Source organism: Sphaeramia orbicularis, chromosome 4, assembly GCF_902148855.1.
Source record: "Sphaeramia orbicularis chromosome 4, fSphaOr1.1, whole genome shotgun sequence".
In the NCBI taxonomy this organism is placed as follows: Eukaryota; Metazoa; Chordata; class Actinopteri; order Kurtiformes; family Apogonidae; genus Sphaeramia; species Sphaeramia orbicularis.
Window position 1 is genome coordinate 42070484 of NC_043960.1, and position 16451 is coordinate 42086934.

General features: G+C 41.0%; 1 protein-coding gene across 1 annotated transcript in view; it reads right to left on the reverse strand.

Annotated features, from left to right (window-relative positions):
• The window catches only part of lrrc52 (leucine rich repeat containing 52), a 33139-nt gene extending 17392 nt beyond the window's left edge, over window positions 1-15747 (reverse strand). Inside the window, exon 1 of the mRNA XM_030131438.1 lies at window positions 14496-15747. Within this exon, the coding sequence (XP_029987298.1) occupies window positions 14496-15144 (649 nt within the window). The 5' untranslated portion in view covers window positions 15145-15747. The remainder of the gene's footprint in view (window positions 1-14495) is intronic.
• Between the last annotated feature and the right edge of the window lie 704 nt (window positions 15748-16451).

The window sequence follows — 16451 nt, forward strand, 5'->3', positions numbered from 1 at the left end:
TACGGTTGTGTTGACATTTCATTGACTACAAATGTGTTAGAACACGTTCATCTCACAGACGAATTCGTTCAGAATCAGCTTTATCACAAGTCAACGGACTCGATGTTGTTCACTTCTCATACATTCCCGTTGTGCTGTTTTCTCATTCGATCTCTGCTCAGTGCATTTGTCCGTAGACGCTCAGCGTCCATGCACTTCACTGGGACTGAGTGGAACAGTTTTTTTCATTGCCTCAAAACTGGACGGTAATTGGATAAATGCCACGATGTTGTCCCGCCCCCGGACACTCTGCATCTCTAGGGGTGAATGGAGCTGTGGGCGGACCTCGGCCGGGCTGGACGCCGGGCTTCCACGCGCTGATTGGAGGATCAGTCAAAAGGCTGAATCCCGTTTGATTGACAGCTATTTTGAGATCTACTCCTTCACTGACACAGTTCAGTTTAATACCGTTGCACATTCCGCTGTGAAATCGAGAGAGAAACCACTACGAAATTACTTGTTCATTTCTTGCACTGTAAATACAACACACTCGTTGTACTTCCTTGTTTCAATTTAACATAATTTCAGCGTTTTCTTGTTTACTTGGTATGATAAGGTCACTGATCATTTTCTTTAAAAGGAATGGAGGGCCGAATTTATGTTTAAATAACTTGACTTTTTTTTTTTTTTTTTTTTTATGTAAGCCGACAATGAGCTTCCCCTCTCTGAAAGACTAGCAGCCACCACTGGGTAACACTATTGTGATACTAATGTTGATATTGATGAGGGTAGTTGTAATAATATGTCAGTAGTTTTTCTCTAACTCACACAGTTGTTCTTTGTTAAGATCCTCTACCTCCACGGTTCCCGGTGGTATTCTCCGTCTGGGTACGCATCCGCGAGCACCTGGAAAACGGACGGAATGTACACAGAGGACAGACAGAATGCTCCGTCTGTATCCGTCTGTGTTTTTAATGTTACTTGCAGTCAGTGTTACTTTTGTCATTATCATTTATTTTGAACAATCTCCACACTGCTGACGTTACTCCTCCGCTGTGTACCTGCTACACTTAACTGCAAATGTCACTGCCGTAAGTGATATCAGTGCGGTTGTATCGGAGTACTTTTACAAGTACAAGTACACACGCTGAGTGTTGGACCCGATACCCAATACTGGTATCGTATCGGTGTATCCCTAAATATAACCTTTGCACCACAGACCTTACAAAGATGGACCAAGTGAAACCAAAACATCTCATTCTCCTTCTTTCATGCTACTCACTGACACTAAAAATGCAGAGTAAATGTCCAATGATTTGTTCAAAAAGTGATTTTTGGGGGCTTTTTATGTAGATGTCATGAGGTTGGGTTGTGTACATGTCATTTATCTAAGAGATACAGACATATACATACAGATACAGACAACCATTCATTCTCATTATCACAACTGTGGTAAATTTAGAGTGACTGATTAAGGTGCATGTGGATGGTGGTAGGACACTGGAATTGTGTTCATATCATCATTGCCATGTTAAATTATATATCACATGTTGGGTGATTTGATAGTGTGAACAATCGTGGCCAGGAATCCATTAGATGTGCGGACAAAAAAAAAAAAAAAAAACAATCCTCACACCTCTGTTGCACAGACTCCGGCTCCAAATTGCATCACACAAACAATGTATAATTCCTGTGATGGCTGGGTTTTATCTTCAGTTGTACACATTTGTAGGAACTGGTGTTGTGGTGTCCATCTTCAAAGTCTGTGTTCAGCACATTAGGGATTTGTAGGAGGTGATTGGACAGGATGGTGGAAAACAAAATCCATGACTTTGACCCCAAAGACTGTTTTCATAAGGACTGTGAATAGAAGAATGGCTAAAAAATACAAACATGCACTGCACTTGTATAACTCACACCTTAGACTCGCTGACCTCTCTAGCTGGGTTTCCATTAGTGTTTTCCGTAAAATAAAAGCGATATTTCTACTATTTTGACAAAGTACAATTGCTACTTGTAGGCGTTTCCATTGAAGAGTGTTTGGCTTCTGATGCATGATTCTAATAAAGTCCTGTCTCACAACATGTCGTAGTTCTCGTAAAATACCGTATATGTTAGAGAAATATGATATTAGACTATTCTCTGTAAATATCAGGTGTCCAGACCATGAGGCATGGATGGGTCATGATGACATATCCTGTGAGAAAGCACCCAGGACATGTCTACCAGTTCTTCTCTATCTACATGTTTTCTGTCTCGTGGGGCCAGTTCGGGGCCAGAGTAGAAGAGGAGAAGAGTACAAACGCAGTCACTGAACCCATGCATCACTGTGTTTTAGATACCTAAACCAATGGTGAACTTGATCAACTTCATTATGTTTGTACACTTGGACCAATGATTGTAATATCCATATTCTTTCATAAGAACTTAAACTTCCTGGTGTTTGTCAGTCAACTGCTGCATCTTGTTGTATGTACTTGGCTCCTTGTCGCAAGTAAAGTCTTCTGATTCCAGAATCCAGTGACTCCGTCTTGATTCTTAGATGATATCCCAGAATTTTTCTATCAATATAGTTCTCACAAGACACTCATTTAAAGGTGGGGTGGGAGATGTTTTCCTGGAGCATGTTTTACTATATTGCTTAAAATCCCCTTCACAGCCCGATTACAACCAATTAATTAAATGCTCTAACACAAAAATAAAACATTTTAGTCGCCTGTGGAACGGACAGGACTGAAAAAACACCATCCAATCATTTTAACCGGCCCATCGAAATAATTGAACAGGGATATGTCTATCAAACTTAACTGCCATTTGTCCCCCCCACCCCCACCCCCCCTCTGCGCGTACCCCTCTTTGTGCTGAATCGTGCGTTCTCAGAGGTTTGGAGCACTTGTACAGGAAACGAAGCCAGAGCCAGAGCTTGGCTTTATTAGTGATATTAGGATGGAAAGTTCACGGGCAAACTGTTTTGTCACTAATAGAAATCACTTGGAAATGTAATGTTAGTTAGATAGGTGTGAACTGGGGCTGTTCTGTAAGAGCGGGGGTGTTGGAGGAGACTGAATGAGGTATGCATGGATCTGCGAGCCGGAGCCAGGGACGGGGGTGGGGCCGGCACTGTAGTGCTGGTTCATCTACTGCTAATGTCTGTCTAATGACTGTCTTAAACAAAAAAAGAAGGGAACGTTTAATCGTTCCAAGGTAAAGTCCTTCTTTATGGCAGTGGCCACGCAGAATGGATTACTGGGAGAGAATTGAACATCAGGAATTCACCAACGAGTTGTGGATCCAGAATTTCTGGATGACCCGGGCAATGTTTCATATACTGTCATGCCCTCAGGAAGCAGTTCCTGCACAAAAGCAAGTGTCTATTGTCCTATACAAACTAGAACCACCTGTTCTGAGTACAGGGTCAAAGGGGAGACATTTGGCCTGAGCAAAACCACCATGCACAGATGTGTGAAAATGTGCAAAATGTGTTCCCATTACACTTTTGCTCTATACTTCTATATGAAACGTCTCATAAACCACCTCATGAGAGCGTAAAAACTTTTTTGCAATCTTTGACCATTTTTGCGACATTTCCGTGTTTCCATTGCCAGTTTTCTATTGTGCAATTTACATTTTGTGCATTTCCGAGGCTAATTTAAACCCAGCTAATGATGTTTGTCAGTATTCAAAAGAAAATGCATATGTAAGTAAACAAGAGAAGAAGATGTTTGTCTTTTTAAATGCTCTGAGTTGCTGTGTGGTAGCGCCTCCATGTCAAATTATCATCTGGATTCTGTCCAAGCCCATTATTGACACATTAACAGAGAAGGGCTACTACGACTACAGGGGCAAAATGCCATTGGGAAATATTCTTGCATGAAGTTCGTTCTTTGTTTTCCTCCATCTCATTTCATCTTCTGTGCTGCTCACACATATTACAGAGCAATGAGCAGTGGAATAACAATCATCTGCCTGGCGTTTATGGAGTACACTGTGAATGCAAACTCATCTGGAGACGCCTGCAGTCAGCAGCAGGTAAAAATTATGTGCAGTTCAATTCATGAATTTCCATATGTTTACAGAATGTTCGCATGAAAAACACGCAAGAAGATAAGAGCTGTGAAGTATTAACCTGCAGGGCAGAAAGTCAATCCTGTGAATTAGGAACAGAGCTATTTATAAACAGATTAATTATACCAATGCATATGGAAATCAGTATATCCTCATATAGAGGGGGAGGTGGAACTGTGGAAGCTACAGACACAAAGACCCCCCTTTAATGGCAGAAAATTAAATTGTTTCAACTTCTGTCTGTTTACACCTGACTGCGTACACAACCACACTTGACGTTCAGTGAACACCCTCCAAGCAGATGACTTTGGCTGAAGCCTTTTCAGCATGATGCAGAGGTGTCCAATGCCAGCTAATTTTCTGTTCTGTGGTCCTCTTATCCTCTGACCTTTCTCACGGATGCAAGCCGGTGGAATGAGTGTTGGACGTGTCGTTTATAAATGCGCTGACCAAACAATGAGAGCCCAGGAGGAGAGCCCAGTAAGTGAATGTGAGGTTAACTACCACAATGGTGGACGAAGGAGAGAGGGCTGAGGAAGGATGATGACCTGGTGCTAAAAGAGAACAGCACTTTGGCAAGATGATGTTTTACAAACAATGGTGCTGCAAAAAAGATGCGAACACCTAAGAAAACCTCTAAAGGAATTTTTTATAGATACTTGCGCAAAGAGTCTGTTTTTTACTTGAATTTACTGGCATTATCCCTCAATAGTGATATCAAAATTCATCACTTAAAGGAAATTGTTGAAAGATTTTACTCCATGCAGTCATGAACGTCTTCCATCTCATCATCTTTTAAGACTTCACAGTCTTCATCAGATCTACAGCCCCATGTACACAGGACTAGTATAACCTGTGAACCTGTCATTGGTAATAATTGTGGAGGTCATCAGTGATCTTAAACCCATGTGAACTGGCAACATCTGTAATTAAAAAAAAAAAAAGTCAAAATTCCATTGTTATTTATCCACCCAATTCAACAAACAGAGAAATGCTGTTACAATGGTGGATTTTGCTATGCCCCCCCCCCCCCCATTTGAACATGTTGAAAATGACTTAAGTGGTCTTGTCAGGATTCAAACCCCAGTCTCCCACATCGTAGACCAAACTGTTACTTTCTGAGCTATCACATGGATGTCAAAGAGTAAACTTGTGTGTTCCAAAGTTCTCCTGTCTCTTCTATTGGAGGGGGGGGGGGGGGGGGTCTACTGCCCACACGCCATTTATGACCAGAGTCTATATGGTAAAAGGAGTTAAATCTAAACTAGACTAAAGTCTAATGAAGACACAAGTGTCTATTTAAGCTGCATTAGGGTCTGTGTGAAAAACAAAGGGTCAGCCACAGAAGGTACTGAATGTCTTCCACAGTTGGAACTATAGAACTGCATGGACTGAATATTAAAGACCTTTGAGCTGCATCGGAACGCAGCCAGTGATTTGATGAATCACACAAAGTTGTCAAACCCTGGCCTATACTTCTACTGTTTCCTGTTGTTTCTAATTTTAAATTATTTGGAATGCAATGGAATTTAATGCCATAACTGAGGACAACCTTGTTAAAACCAAGTCTTTGCTTTGGTTCCAAAAGTGGTCACATTAGTGAGGTCAAACTGTACTTATTTTATTAGTGTATGGTAATAAAAATGATACAGTTTTATGCATTTTGAAGCATTTATAATGTTCATTTTGCTGCTGTGCCCCCTTGAACCAGGGGCTCTAACCCTGGACCCCGCCATTCTCCTGTGCCCCCCCCCCACCCCTTTTCATTGTTTTCTGGGTCTGCTACTGTGTTATAATACTATACAGTTCGACATCTCTGTGATTTGATGGAATATGCAGAGTTTTTGTTTGCTCTGCATGTCTATTCAGCCTATTTCCAGGTAAAAACCACGGAGGCTGGGGTGGTGATGATAAATTAAAGATTTAAATGTATTTTGAGTGGAAATCCAGGAGGCTCATGTCACAGTATAGCATGGATATTCACTGAAAGAGCAAATGAAAATACTTCAGAAAAGCAAAATGTGAAATGATGATGAGATGTTTGACCAGTGTCACAGCTACAGTCAGGAACTTTTTTTTTTTTGTCTTTTAATAGTTATCTGTCAGTGGGAGTCTGCCCTTGACATCAAAATCAGGGAACGATGTCAGTAAATTCAAGTAAAAAAAAAAAAAAAAAGTCTTTTTTATCCCATGTGAATGCAGTGAAACACAGATGTGGGGGGTTAGTATCCAAATCACCAGTGGGCCAGAGTTTACGCTTGTCCTGTGTGAATAAGGCTTAAGACAACCACTAAAGGACTTTCTTACAAATACAAGGTTAACCAAAAAATCCTGAATATACAAACTACATCCTAATGAGGGAATTTTTTGAAGGTGAAAGGGATCTCCTTCTTCATCACTGCAATAATAATAATAATAATAATAATAATAATAATAATAATAATAATAATACGCACACACTAACCCTTTAATATTCTGGTTAATTGGTTTGGAATTCATGTATAGTTCATTCAACTAAAGTATATTCATGTTCGTTTCAGGCTTCTTCAGGTTTCAGTATTTGAGGTCTACAGCCCAATTTGTGACTTACGGACCTCCAGTGATTTAGAAAATAACCCCCTACATTTGTTTATCATGTGGTACATTCACACAGAACACACAAATTCTGATTTTCACTTACATTTACTGAACATGAATCCATAATTCTGACAAGGCTCACCTACTACAGGTAACTGTCCTGTAGATAATACTGTCATTAATGACAGCAATCTCATCAACTTTTGGGATTTCATTCACAGATTGCTCTCTTAGTGAATATAAATGCTATACTGGGATATGAGCCTCCTGATTTTCCACCTAACACACCTCAACCAGGAAATACATTGAATGAAAAATATGAAGGACACAAAAATGATGCATATCTCAGAGAATTCAGTCTACACAGGACTAGTATTATCACAGGATGTCTGTTTTTTTAATACTTTATGTAATTTGCATTGGAACTTTTACTCCACACGTTAAAGACACATTTTGCAAGGGATTAACCCCTTAATGCCAACTGCCACAAATTTGCATTAAACTGTTTCAATTATGGAATCAGCCGTGATAGTGTATGTATTCCCCCAATATGTTTGATAGGTACCTAGTAAGAACCTTGAAAATAATTTTGTGGCATTAATAAAATCATCTCCATCTCCTGAGACGGGAAAATCAGTTTTATTACTTTTTCACTACTCTTGACTGTTATGCCTGTTGTTGCAAATTTGCGTCATACCCAAATTTCTGTCTATTTTATGTGCCATCAGTCAAATGAATAATTTCCGCAAAAACAAATAATATTTTATAGTATACTTATATAAACTAGCATGCAGATCCCTGGATGGGTTCTAGATGTGGTCATTTTTATGCTGTTGTGTATTTGTGCATGCTGTACCGCATTTGTCCAGCAGTCACTGCCAAAGTGTTCTGGGTATAGCAATGGGATTGTAAGGATGTTGTATTCCAAAATTACTAATATCTCCCAAAATATTGATCCTATCAACTTGCCGTTTTCACTAGTTTGTTCCTTGACCAAAATACATGAGTGAGCCAAACTGCAGCAGTCAGCTCTGTCCAGATTTTCTGTGAATTTTGAGACACACAAACACACATGTACACAGAGGTCACTTAGCTTTTATAATATAAATCCCGGTGTTAACGGATTATGATCACAGATGACTTCCACAATTATTGCAAATAACCAGAGGTCCGCTGCTAATACTGGTCTAAACATGGTTTATGTCAGCTGTATGCCTATGAATGCAGGGGGCCTGTATAGCTAATACATACACATTTTGACATTTTATAATGTCATCGTAATACTTAACAGTTTTCCTAATATTATCCTATTTGCAGGTTGTATAATTTGTGAATGTCAAGCTTGAAAATGATCTAATTTTGTATAAAACTGACATTTGTAGGTTACATTGAACTTAGAACAGAGATTTGATATTTTCCAATTGTGCTGAAAGCACTGAAACACTATTGAAACCACACAGGCGCATCATGTCAAGTTTCACCATTTTAGTTACTGATACTCAGACATCCTTTGACCTGCAATCACTGTAATTTGAGTTATGTGAATTTTCTCACTGCAAACCCTGATCGTTGATCACCGTTTAGGCAGCTCAACGCATCATACTGGGGTTGGCAAAGACTAAGAATAGCTGACCTTTTCTCTATCACATCCACTAGGACTGAATAACACACGCCTGCACACTCCTTTCCTCTAAAATACGGCATTAGTCAGATTACCACCATCCTCTTTTCCATCATTTCTCCATATGATCCCTTCTTCCTCCTGGCGGAGGATGAGTGAGGAGGGAGTGAAGGTCAGATAGCAACAGCTCCGTCTCCCTCTCTCTCTCTCTCTCTCTCTCTCTCTCTCTCTCTCTCTCTCTCTCTCTCTCTCTCTCTGCCTCTCTCTCTCCCTCTCGTCTTCCCTCTATCTCTTCATCTTATCAGTCCTGCTCTTTTTATCACCTCCCACTTTTCATTCCCACTCTGGCATGTTAACGTTTCTTCTCCCTTCACGTGTCCCCTTTAGCCTTTTTCACTCTATTTCCCTCTTATGCTCCATCCATTTCTCTTTTAGTTTTGTTCTGTCATCTTCACACTCTCCCCAGTGTTTTTTTTCTACACTTTTATTGTCTTGACTTGTGCATGGGTTTGCCCCACAGACACACACACACACACACACACACACACACTCACTCATACTTCACATACACAAATTCACAAAACTGAACAACCTCCCCTCTGTGCCTCAGGTGATCACATCACAAACACACCCACACACACATCATACCAATCTTACTTTCAAGCCGACATCGCAAAATGCACAGAGACATAAAAATATATACTGGCTACGCTACACAAGTAGGCCAGTTAAATTCGATATGCTTCTCCACACCAGATGGGACTGAGAATCGTTCCAGCTGATAAATAATGTATGGTCTACCTGTATTAAACTGAATCGATGCCTCCTTGTCATAATGAATGTTTTAATGACTGACTGACAGATTTGGGGCATAGGCGATCGGTAACTCTTCTGTAGCATGTCTGTATTTTCTGTTATAATGTCCATCTTAATCTGTTTGCCCATTTTTTTCATCCCTGTCAGTCTCACTAATCATTTTGCCCTTTGTTCCTTTATCATGTTATTTCAGTTAATATCTTCTCTGTCTTCTTTGCTCAGACCTCAAGTAATCTAAGATTCACTTTCATTAAAGAAAAATCAGGTTCAATTGACGAGGAAAGCTTTTATTTCTTTCTTCTTTCCTTTCTCTGAACCCACAGACCTCTGATTCTCATTCTCTTTCTATGAATATTTAACTCTTGCCCCGTGCATGGCCCTCTGCCTTGGCTTCTTGCCTCAGGTTTGTGAGTGGTCCAGGGCACGGAGAACGGCCAGCCAGAAATACTTTCCCCAGCACTGGAGTTATAACACCTCTAACGCTTCCAGCACAGGACGAGCCACGTACATTCTGTGTATTTAGCCAAAGCACTGGTCAAAATGGACCGACAGTGAGGACAACAGGTCATTTAACATGCTCAAGTGTTATTATAAACAAGAAAATAAAGAGTAAAGAGAGAGAATAGATGACCAGGACCAGGGAAATCCTGTTTTTGTGGCACATACAGGGATATATATATAAAATATGTACATGATGTAAAAGATCTTAAACTTCAGTAACTTACTTACAATGATTGTGTAGCAGTTAAAACTAACTCAAATCAGTATTAAGAAAAAGAGAAAAGATATAATAGTGATGGCATGCAAGATACTATCGCCCATATTTTTGCAAAAGTTAAAGCAAACCTTTGTATAAATAATAGAAAACACCAACGTGCAATAACCATAGTCAACAAGGTGCAGTAATGAAAAATCTAAAATGTGCCACAACCTCTCGCTGTCCTCTGCACCTTAACTAGGTATGAATGTGTGAATGTGTGACTTGACTGAATGAAAGAAGTGCAGGGTGTGGGTGTCTTTTTACTGTTTTTACTATTTAATACTATCTAAATATTTTGCATTGTATATTTCTTTGGGTTTTTTTTATAATCAAGAAGCATCATTTCTACTAGCACATCAGCGTTATGTTGTGTATGCTCTGTGCATAAAATGACAATAAAAGGAATCTTGAAAACTGAATTAGACTTCTTTTTTCAGCCACTTGATGCTGATTGCAACAAATGCTGTTAAACACATATCTGACGTGTTATATTACAGCGAACATTTAACCATCTAACATGAGCCACATATTCTCACCCCTCTCTGTGTTTTGCTAAATGCTTAACCATGCTCAACAATTAGTTGTGCTCATTTAGTGCTTCAGAGGCTTGATTGCTGATAACATCTGTTTTCTGCAGCTGGAATCCAGGTTGAGAATAGTAATGATGAACCAAAACAGTAACATTCATGCTGTAAAAACCAGTATTATAGATTGAAATATAATCAAATGTATTTTACAGCTGTGAACATCTGCAGAGCCAGGTGAAGAAGGAGAGGGGGACAATAAGAAACTGAAAATACGCATTTTCTGTGCTGCTAGATAAAATACATAATTGCACTTTTAATAATTGTTATACAAATATTCCATTCAAATGCCATAGTAAGGGTTTGCACTATTTTGTTTGGCCCCTGCAGAAGTGTTTACTGTCATAGTACAGCAAAATGCAGTACCTCCTAAAGCCTCAACTAAAATTTGTTTTCATCCTTTTCTTGCATGTGTTGGGGTACAAAACCTTCTTTATCTGCACGATGCAGTCCCAAAAATTGGACTTGAAGTACAGAAAAATGCAAGAAACACCAGTCCTCTGCAACATCAAACCAACACACAAGTGGTGCCAGGTACAACAAACCCCACCCCTCGCACGTATTGTAGCTTATTTTGACAACGATCCAGCTGATGTCACCATGTCTCTGCGTCTGTTACTGTCGGCATAGACATAGAGAGCATAGACAAATTTTGGCCATTATAAGTAAATGGGGGAAAAAAAGATCATAAAAATTCATTAAAAATGTTAACTTTGAATTACTTTTCCCAAAATGTAACCGTATCTGTTCTGGGTCTCTGGCAATCTATAAACCCAATTTAGCATGAATTGACCGAAAAATTTTGCTGCTAAATTATTAACAAACAAACAAAGAAACAAGTGGTGCCAGGCACAATAAACCCCGCCCCTCACATGTATTTCACCCATTGTAAGTATATAGGAAGATTTTTTTAAAAAAATCATAAAAAATTTGAACTTTGACCTACCTTTCCCAAAATATAATCACATCTATTTTGGGTCACTGGCAATCTATAAACCCAATTTAGCAGGAATTCAACCAATAGTTTTGCTGCTAAATTGTTAACAACCAAAGAAACCAAACCAAAAACGTTACCCGTTGCCTTCCCCTCGGGGGGCAGGGTAAAAAAGAAAATCCTGCAAGAATTTTCTTTAATTTTCTCAAGATAATCAACTACGCTATAGTGAACTTAAACCACTGTCAACAACACTAAATAGCCCAGAGTGAGTTCCTATGCAAAGAGGCTGCACATTTACAAATCTGTAAACACACACACTCATATGCACCTGATTCATAGTCACACTAAGAGGTAGCGACAGCTGGAATCTCTGTACATTAGACTCAGAGCCCTGCAGTCAAATCTGAGGGCATTCATGAAAACAGAACACACGACATGCCCTAACACACACACACACAGGTTCACTTGACCCATGATCCTTATTCAACTGGTAAATTAACACACAAGTTGTCAGTCTTTCGTACACTGTCCAAACTCATGATCTTCTTTGTGGGATCAGGAACAGTTGTATTTTTGTAATAATTGTTGGCATATAAACTAATATTTGTGTATATGCTGAAAACACAACACTGGAACTTGGCTGTGGGTGTGTTGTGTTAGTCACTTAAGATTCAAAAGCACTTATGACAAAATATTCATTCCGATATGTTTCTGTGAGGTTTGGAGAGTGGAGTGTGTACAGTAAGTATGAGTGAGTGTGTGTCATTTTGTCAGAGCGCGATGTGAAAGTGACGGTGAATAAGAACTGTGCTCTCTTTAAGTGGCCTTCATCTCCTTGTCTCCTCACTTCACCTCTCACTTGTCTCCTAATATCATCCTCCAGTCTCACAGGCCCTGGCTTTACACTTTCCCTCACCAGCAGATCACACATTGACTCAGACACACTTAAGTGGAATGAGTCACTCACGGACACACAAATTGCAACACAAACACACTGTCCTTATAATGGGAGCATGGGAGTCCAGCTTTTTTGAGCACAATCATTAACCATCTGGACTAAAGGGCCAAAGCATACGGTGGGGGGAGCGCCAGCACACACAGGTGTATGCAGCCAGTGTGTGTGTGTGTGTGTGTGTGTATGTGTGTGTATGAGCCACAGAAAGCAGGTACAAAAGGACACCTCCATCCTCTCACCATTATCTCTGCCTTCAGGACCCAGACTGACAATGGACTAAGATCAATGGGCTGCACACTGACTGTTAGGACCGCTATTATAAGCAAGGCCACATTGTTAACAGGCCTACTCCGGTTTACCTGCTTATAAACTCAGCTCAATTAACATTTACAAGCCAGGATCATGAAGGCTCTCCTTACCGAGAAGGTCACAAAACCCCATTCTTGGTGATTTCTCGGGCCACCCTAATTCAATCCCTCGCTATTTAAGGATTGGACAGATAAGGTGGCTGCTCATTTCCAAGTAACTGTAACACAAGTGTGAGGATTTGTTGGGGTAAACTTGAGACATTATTGAGACGTGAAGGGCAGTTTGAGGAGGTTGTGTTACAGAGAAGAGTAGAGGAGCGAAATCCTCAGATTGCTCTGACTCTGAGGTCAAACCATTAGCTGTGGAGTCTGAGTGAGTGTGTGTTTGTGTGTCCAGGAGAGAAAGGGAAAATAGAGAGTGCATGTCTGAATGCACACACCAGAAAAGTGTGTGTGTGTGTGTGTATGTGTGTGTAGACATTTGATAAAAAGTGCAACAACTGACTACTATCAAAGTATCGAATCGATTGAAAAATTTTGTTTTTTACAGGGCTTTCAGTCCATGGAATAAGTTACCTTCATACATCAAACACACTAAAAGCTTATATTCATTCAAAAAACACACAAACAGGAACTACTTAAGGAAATTCAGTAATGCAAATGATTGTTTTGACTCTCGCAATCCAAGTTGCTGCAAAAGTTAAAATGTTTCAAGGTTTAGGTGTTAAGATGAAATGTTCAGCTTGCTGATGATAACAATTTTTAATTATGTATGTATTTTTTAAACTGTATTTGTATCATAATGGACCCCAGGAAGAGTACACTGTAAAAAAAAAATCCTGTTGTTTTTATGGAAAAAAACTGGCAGCTGTGGTTTCCAGAACAATACTGTAAAAAACACATCCAACTGTAAACATATTTGTGGAGTAACATGTAGATTTAACATTTTAAACATGTATATTTAACACTGGATTTAAATGGTAAATGGACTGCACTTATTTAGCACATTTCATACACCTTCATGGTGTCCAAAGCACTTTCCAAAACCACCAGGTCCGACTGGGAGCAATTTAAGGTTCAGTGTCTTCCATGTAAACTTCAATATATCGACAGTCAGAGCCAGGATTCGAACCACCAACCCTTTGGTTATTGGACGAGCCACTCTACCAACTCTACCAACCCATCAGTTTACAAGTTTAAAATGTTACATTGTCAAATGTTTACTTTTTTATAACTTTATGTATATATATATATATATATATATATATATAAGCAAATATGCCGTTATTTCAACATTATGGTCTTGCAATTTAAACGGCACCGCATTGTATTTCAATTTACAGTTTTGTTTTCTAAAAACAATAGAAATACATAATTTCTACATACAAATCTGGTTTTGTTCACATAATCTTCCTGTAAAAACTACAGCTATATTTGATTTAATCGTTAACACAAAAATCTTATCCAATAAACAACTTTGCATTGTATTGTCACTTACAGTTTTTTTATGTTGCATTTTACAACTTTTTGGTGTTAATTCTACAGTCATTTTTTACAGTTTAGTAACCACTACAGTGGAAGCTAATGGGGACCAGTATAAACAATAAACAATATGTGAATGAGCACATTTGGCACCAACAAATGATCAGAACTTGGATCATCTTTGTCACAGAACAATATTTTGTTTACTAGATGTGAAGCTGACCGATAGAGGACCTCACTTCCACAGAGAGGAGACATCAGCAGTACGAACTGAACTATAACCTACAACAAGAACAAGGATCTAAGGGGAGTTTTCTATGTTCTGCTACAAAAAAAGAAAAAAAAAAAAAAAAAGCCAAAAGTGACCTGCCTCCTGAACCCCTCCTTCATCCTCCAGGCTCATCCACTCACCTTGGAACTTGAAGCCCTCTATCTGCACCCAGAGGCAGAGGTCCTCCGTGTCACAGTCACACCTCCACGGGTTCCCACTGAGCCCCAGAGACCGCAGAGCCGGCAAGGCGATCAGGCTGCTGATGTTGAGGACGGTCAGGTTGTTCCGGCTCACATCCAGCACCTGCAGAGCCATGTTCTCCGAGAAGGCATCTGGATGAATCTCACTTAGACCCGGGTTATCCGTCAGCCGGAGCATCACCAGAGACGAAAGGGGCCCGAAAGTCCGGTCCTCGATCTGCAGCAGAGTGTTGAAGGACAGGTCCAGATAGGCCAGTTTCCTCAAGTTCCCGAACGTGGACTCGGAGATCTCGGTCAGAGAGTTGTTGCTGCAGTCCAGGTAGACCAGATCGGACAGGTAGTTGAGCTGCAGGGCGGGCAGATCTCCAATCCGGTTGTTGGAGATGATGAGCTGCCGGGTGGCCAGGGGCAGGTCATTGGGGAACAGGGTCAGATCCTGCCCGGCGCACTGGACCACTAACTGGTCATCGCACACGCATCTGTCGGGGCACCCGGCTGTGAGAGCCGGTGAGGGGGCCACCCCCATCACGAAGAGAAAGAGGAAGAGGAGCCGAAGGGACTGTGCGCTGGGCTCGGGCAAGAGACGCATGACGAGGCCGCCCAGAGCGTCATGAACTCGGGCTGAGCTGGACCAGGACTCCCCGCCGGCGCACCCCGGGCATCCTGCATGGGTCTGGGGGGCGGAGAGAGAGGCGAGATGGCTGCTCTGGGTGACCGGCTGTTGCTGCCTGAATGCCTGGCTGCTGTTTATCTCCAGCCTCTCTTACTCTCTCTCTCAGAAACACTATGGGTCAGTCACTCACACGCACTCTGGCGCGCCACGCACGTCGCCACAAGACATGATTTCAGAAGGTCACCGAGAGACGCGCGTCGCTCTGCGGGTGAGAACCGTGCAGCTTACCGGACTTTGTCCCGGCTGAGGAGACCACAGCTGACCAGTGGATGTTCACCAACACCGCCGTGGTGACTCATCTTTGTGCAATAGTTGTCGCCAGCAGAGTGCATGGTTCTTTTAGTTTCCAAACAAATGCCATGACTTGCGCAAATGAGGTGAAGACTCTCCAAAATCTGGCGCAGACACACACCGCTCACATGTGTCCTTGGTTGTGTTTGAGTGGATGATGGAAGCCGGTGTGTAAAGTGTCCAGCAGATGAGTGTGGTTTTGTGGGGAGCGCAGTTTAAAGTGCGTCCTTCCTCTCCTGGACTCAGCTCTGACTGGCGCTCTGTGCTGCGCTCCACTGATGCTCTCTCTCTCTCTCTCTCTCTCTCTCTCTCTCTCTCCCCCCTCTCTCTCTCTCTCCTCCCTCCACTTCTCTCCATCCGCTCTCACGCTGCAGATTCAGACACACTGAAGTACAGATCGCGATGAGTGCGTGTTGGAAACGTTGTGATTTGGTCGTGACGTCACCAGGTGATGCCCTTTACCCTCAATGTGCAGACTGTAGACCAGGGGTGTCCAACTGAGGGGCCACATTCAGTCCAGTGAGATCTCAATGGACTGGACCATTAAACCATAAAGACCTAGTGTTACTTTTGTGGCATTTCCCTTTTTAGCAATTTATCACCATTTGTCATAAAATAATCCTCTGTATTTTGCATTTTTTAAGTATAAATCAGGTATTTTCCTATATTTAATTCATTAATCATGTAGATGTTCATAAAAGCTCGGAAAAAAGTGAAAGGTTATTCTATCAGAAACAGAGAAAACTGAAGAAAACATGACTTTTTCAGCCTAGATATGAATAACTGAACATAAATCCAAGTGTTTCCATCCACTGTCACTGATCCAACTCCATGGGTTTTACTGGTGAATCAATGTTGTAGAAGATGACAGTGTTTCCATGGTAACTACGGAGCCTCTGAACGTTCAAATGGGTCATATCTGATGACCATGA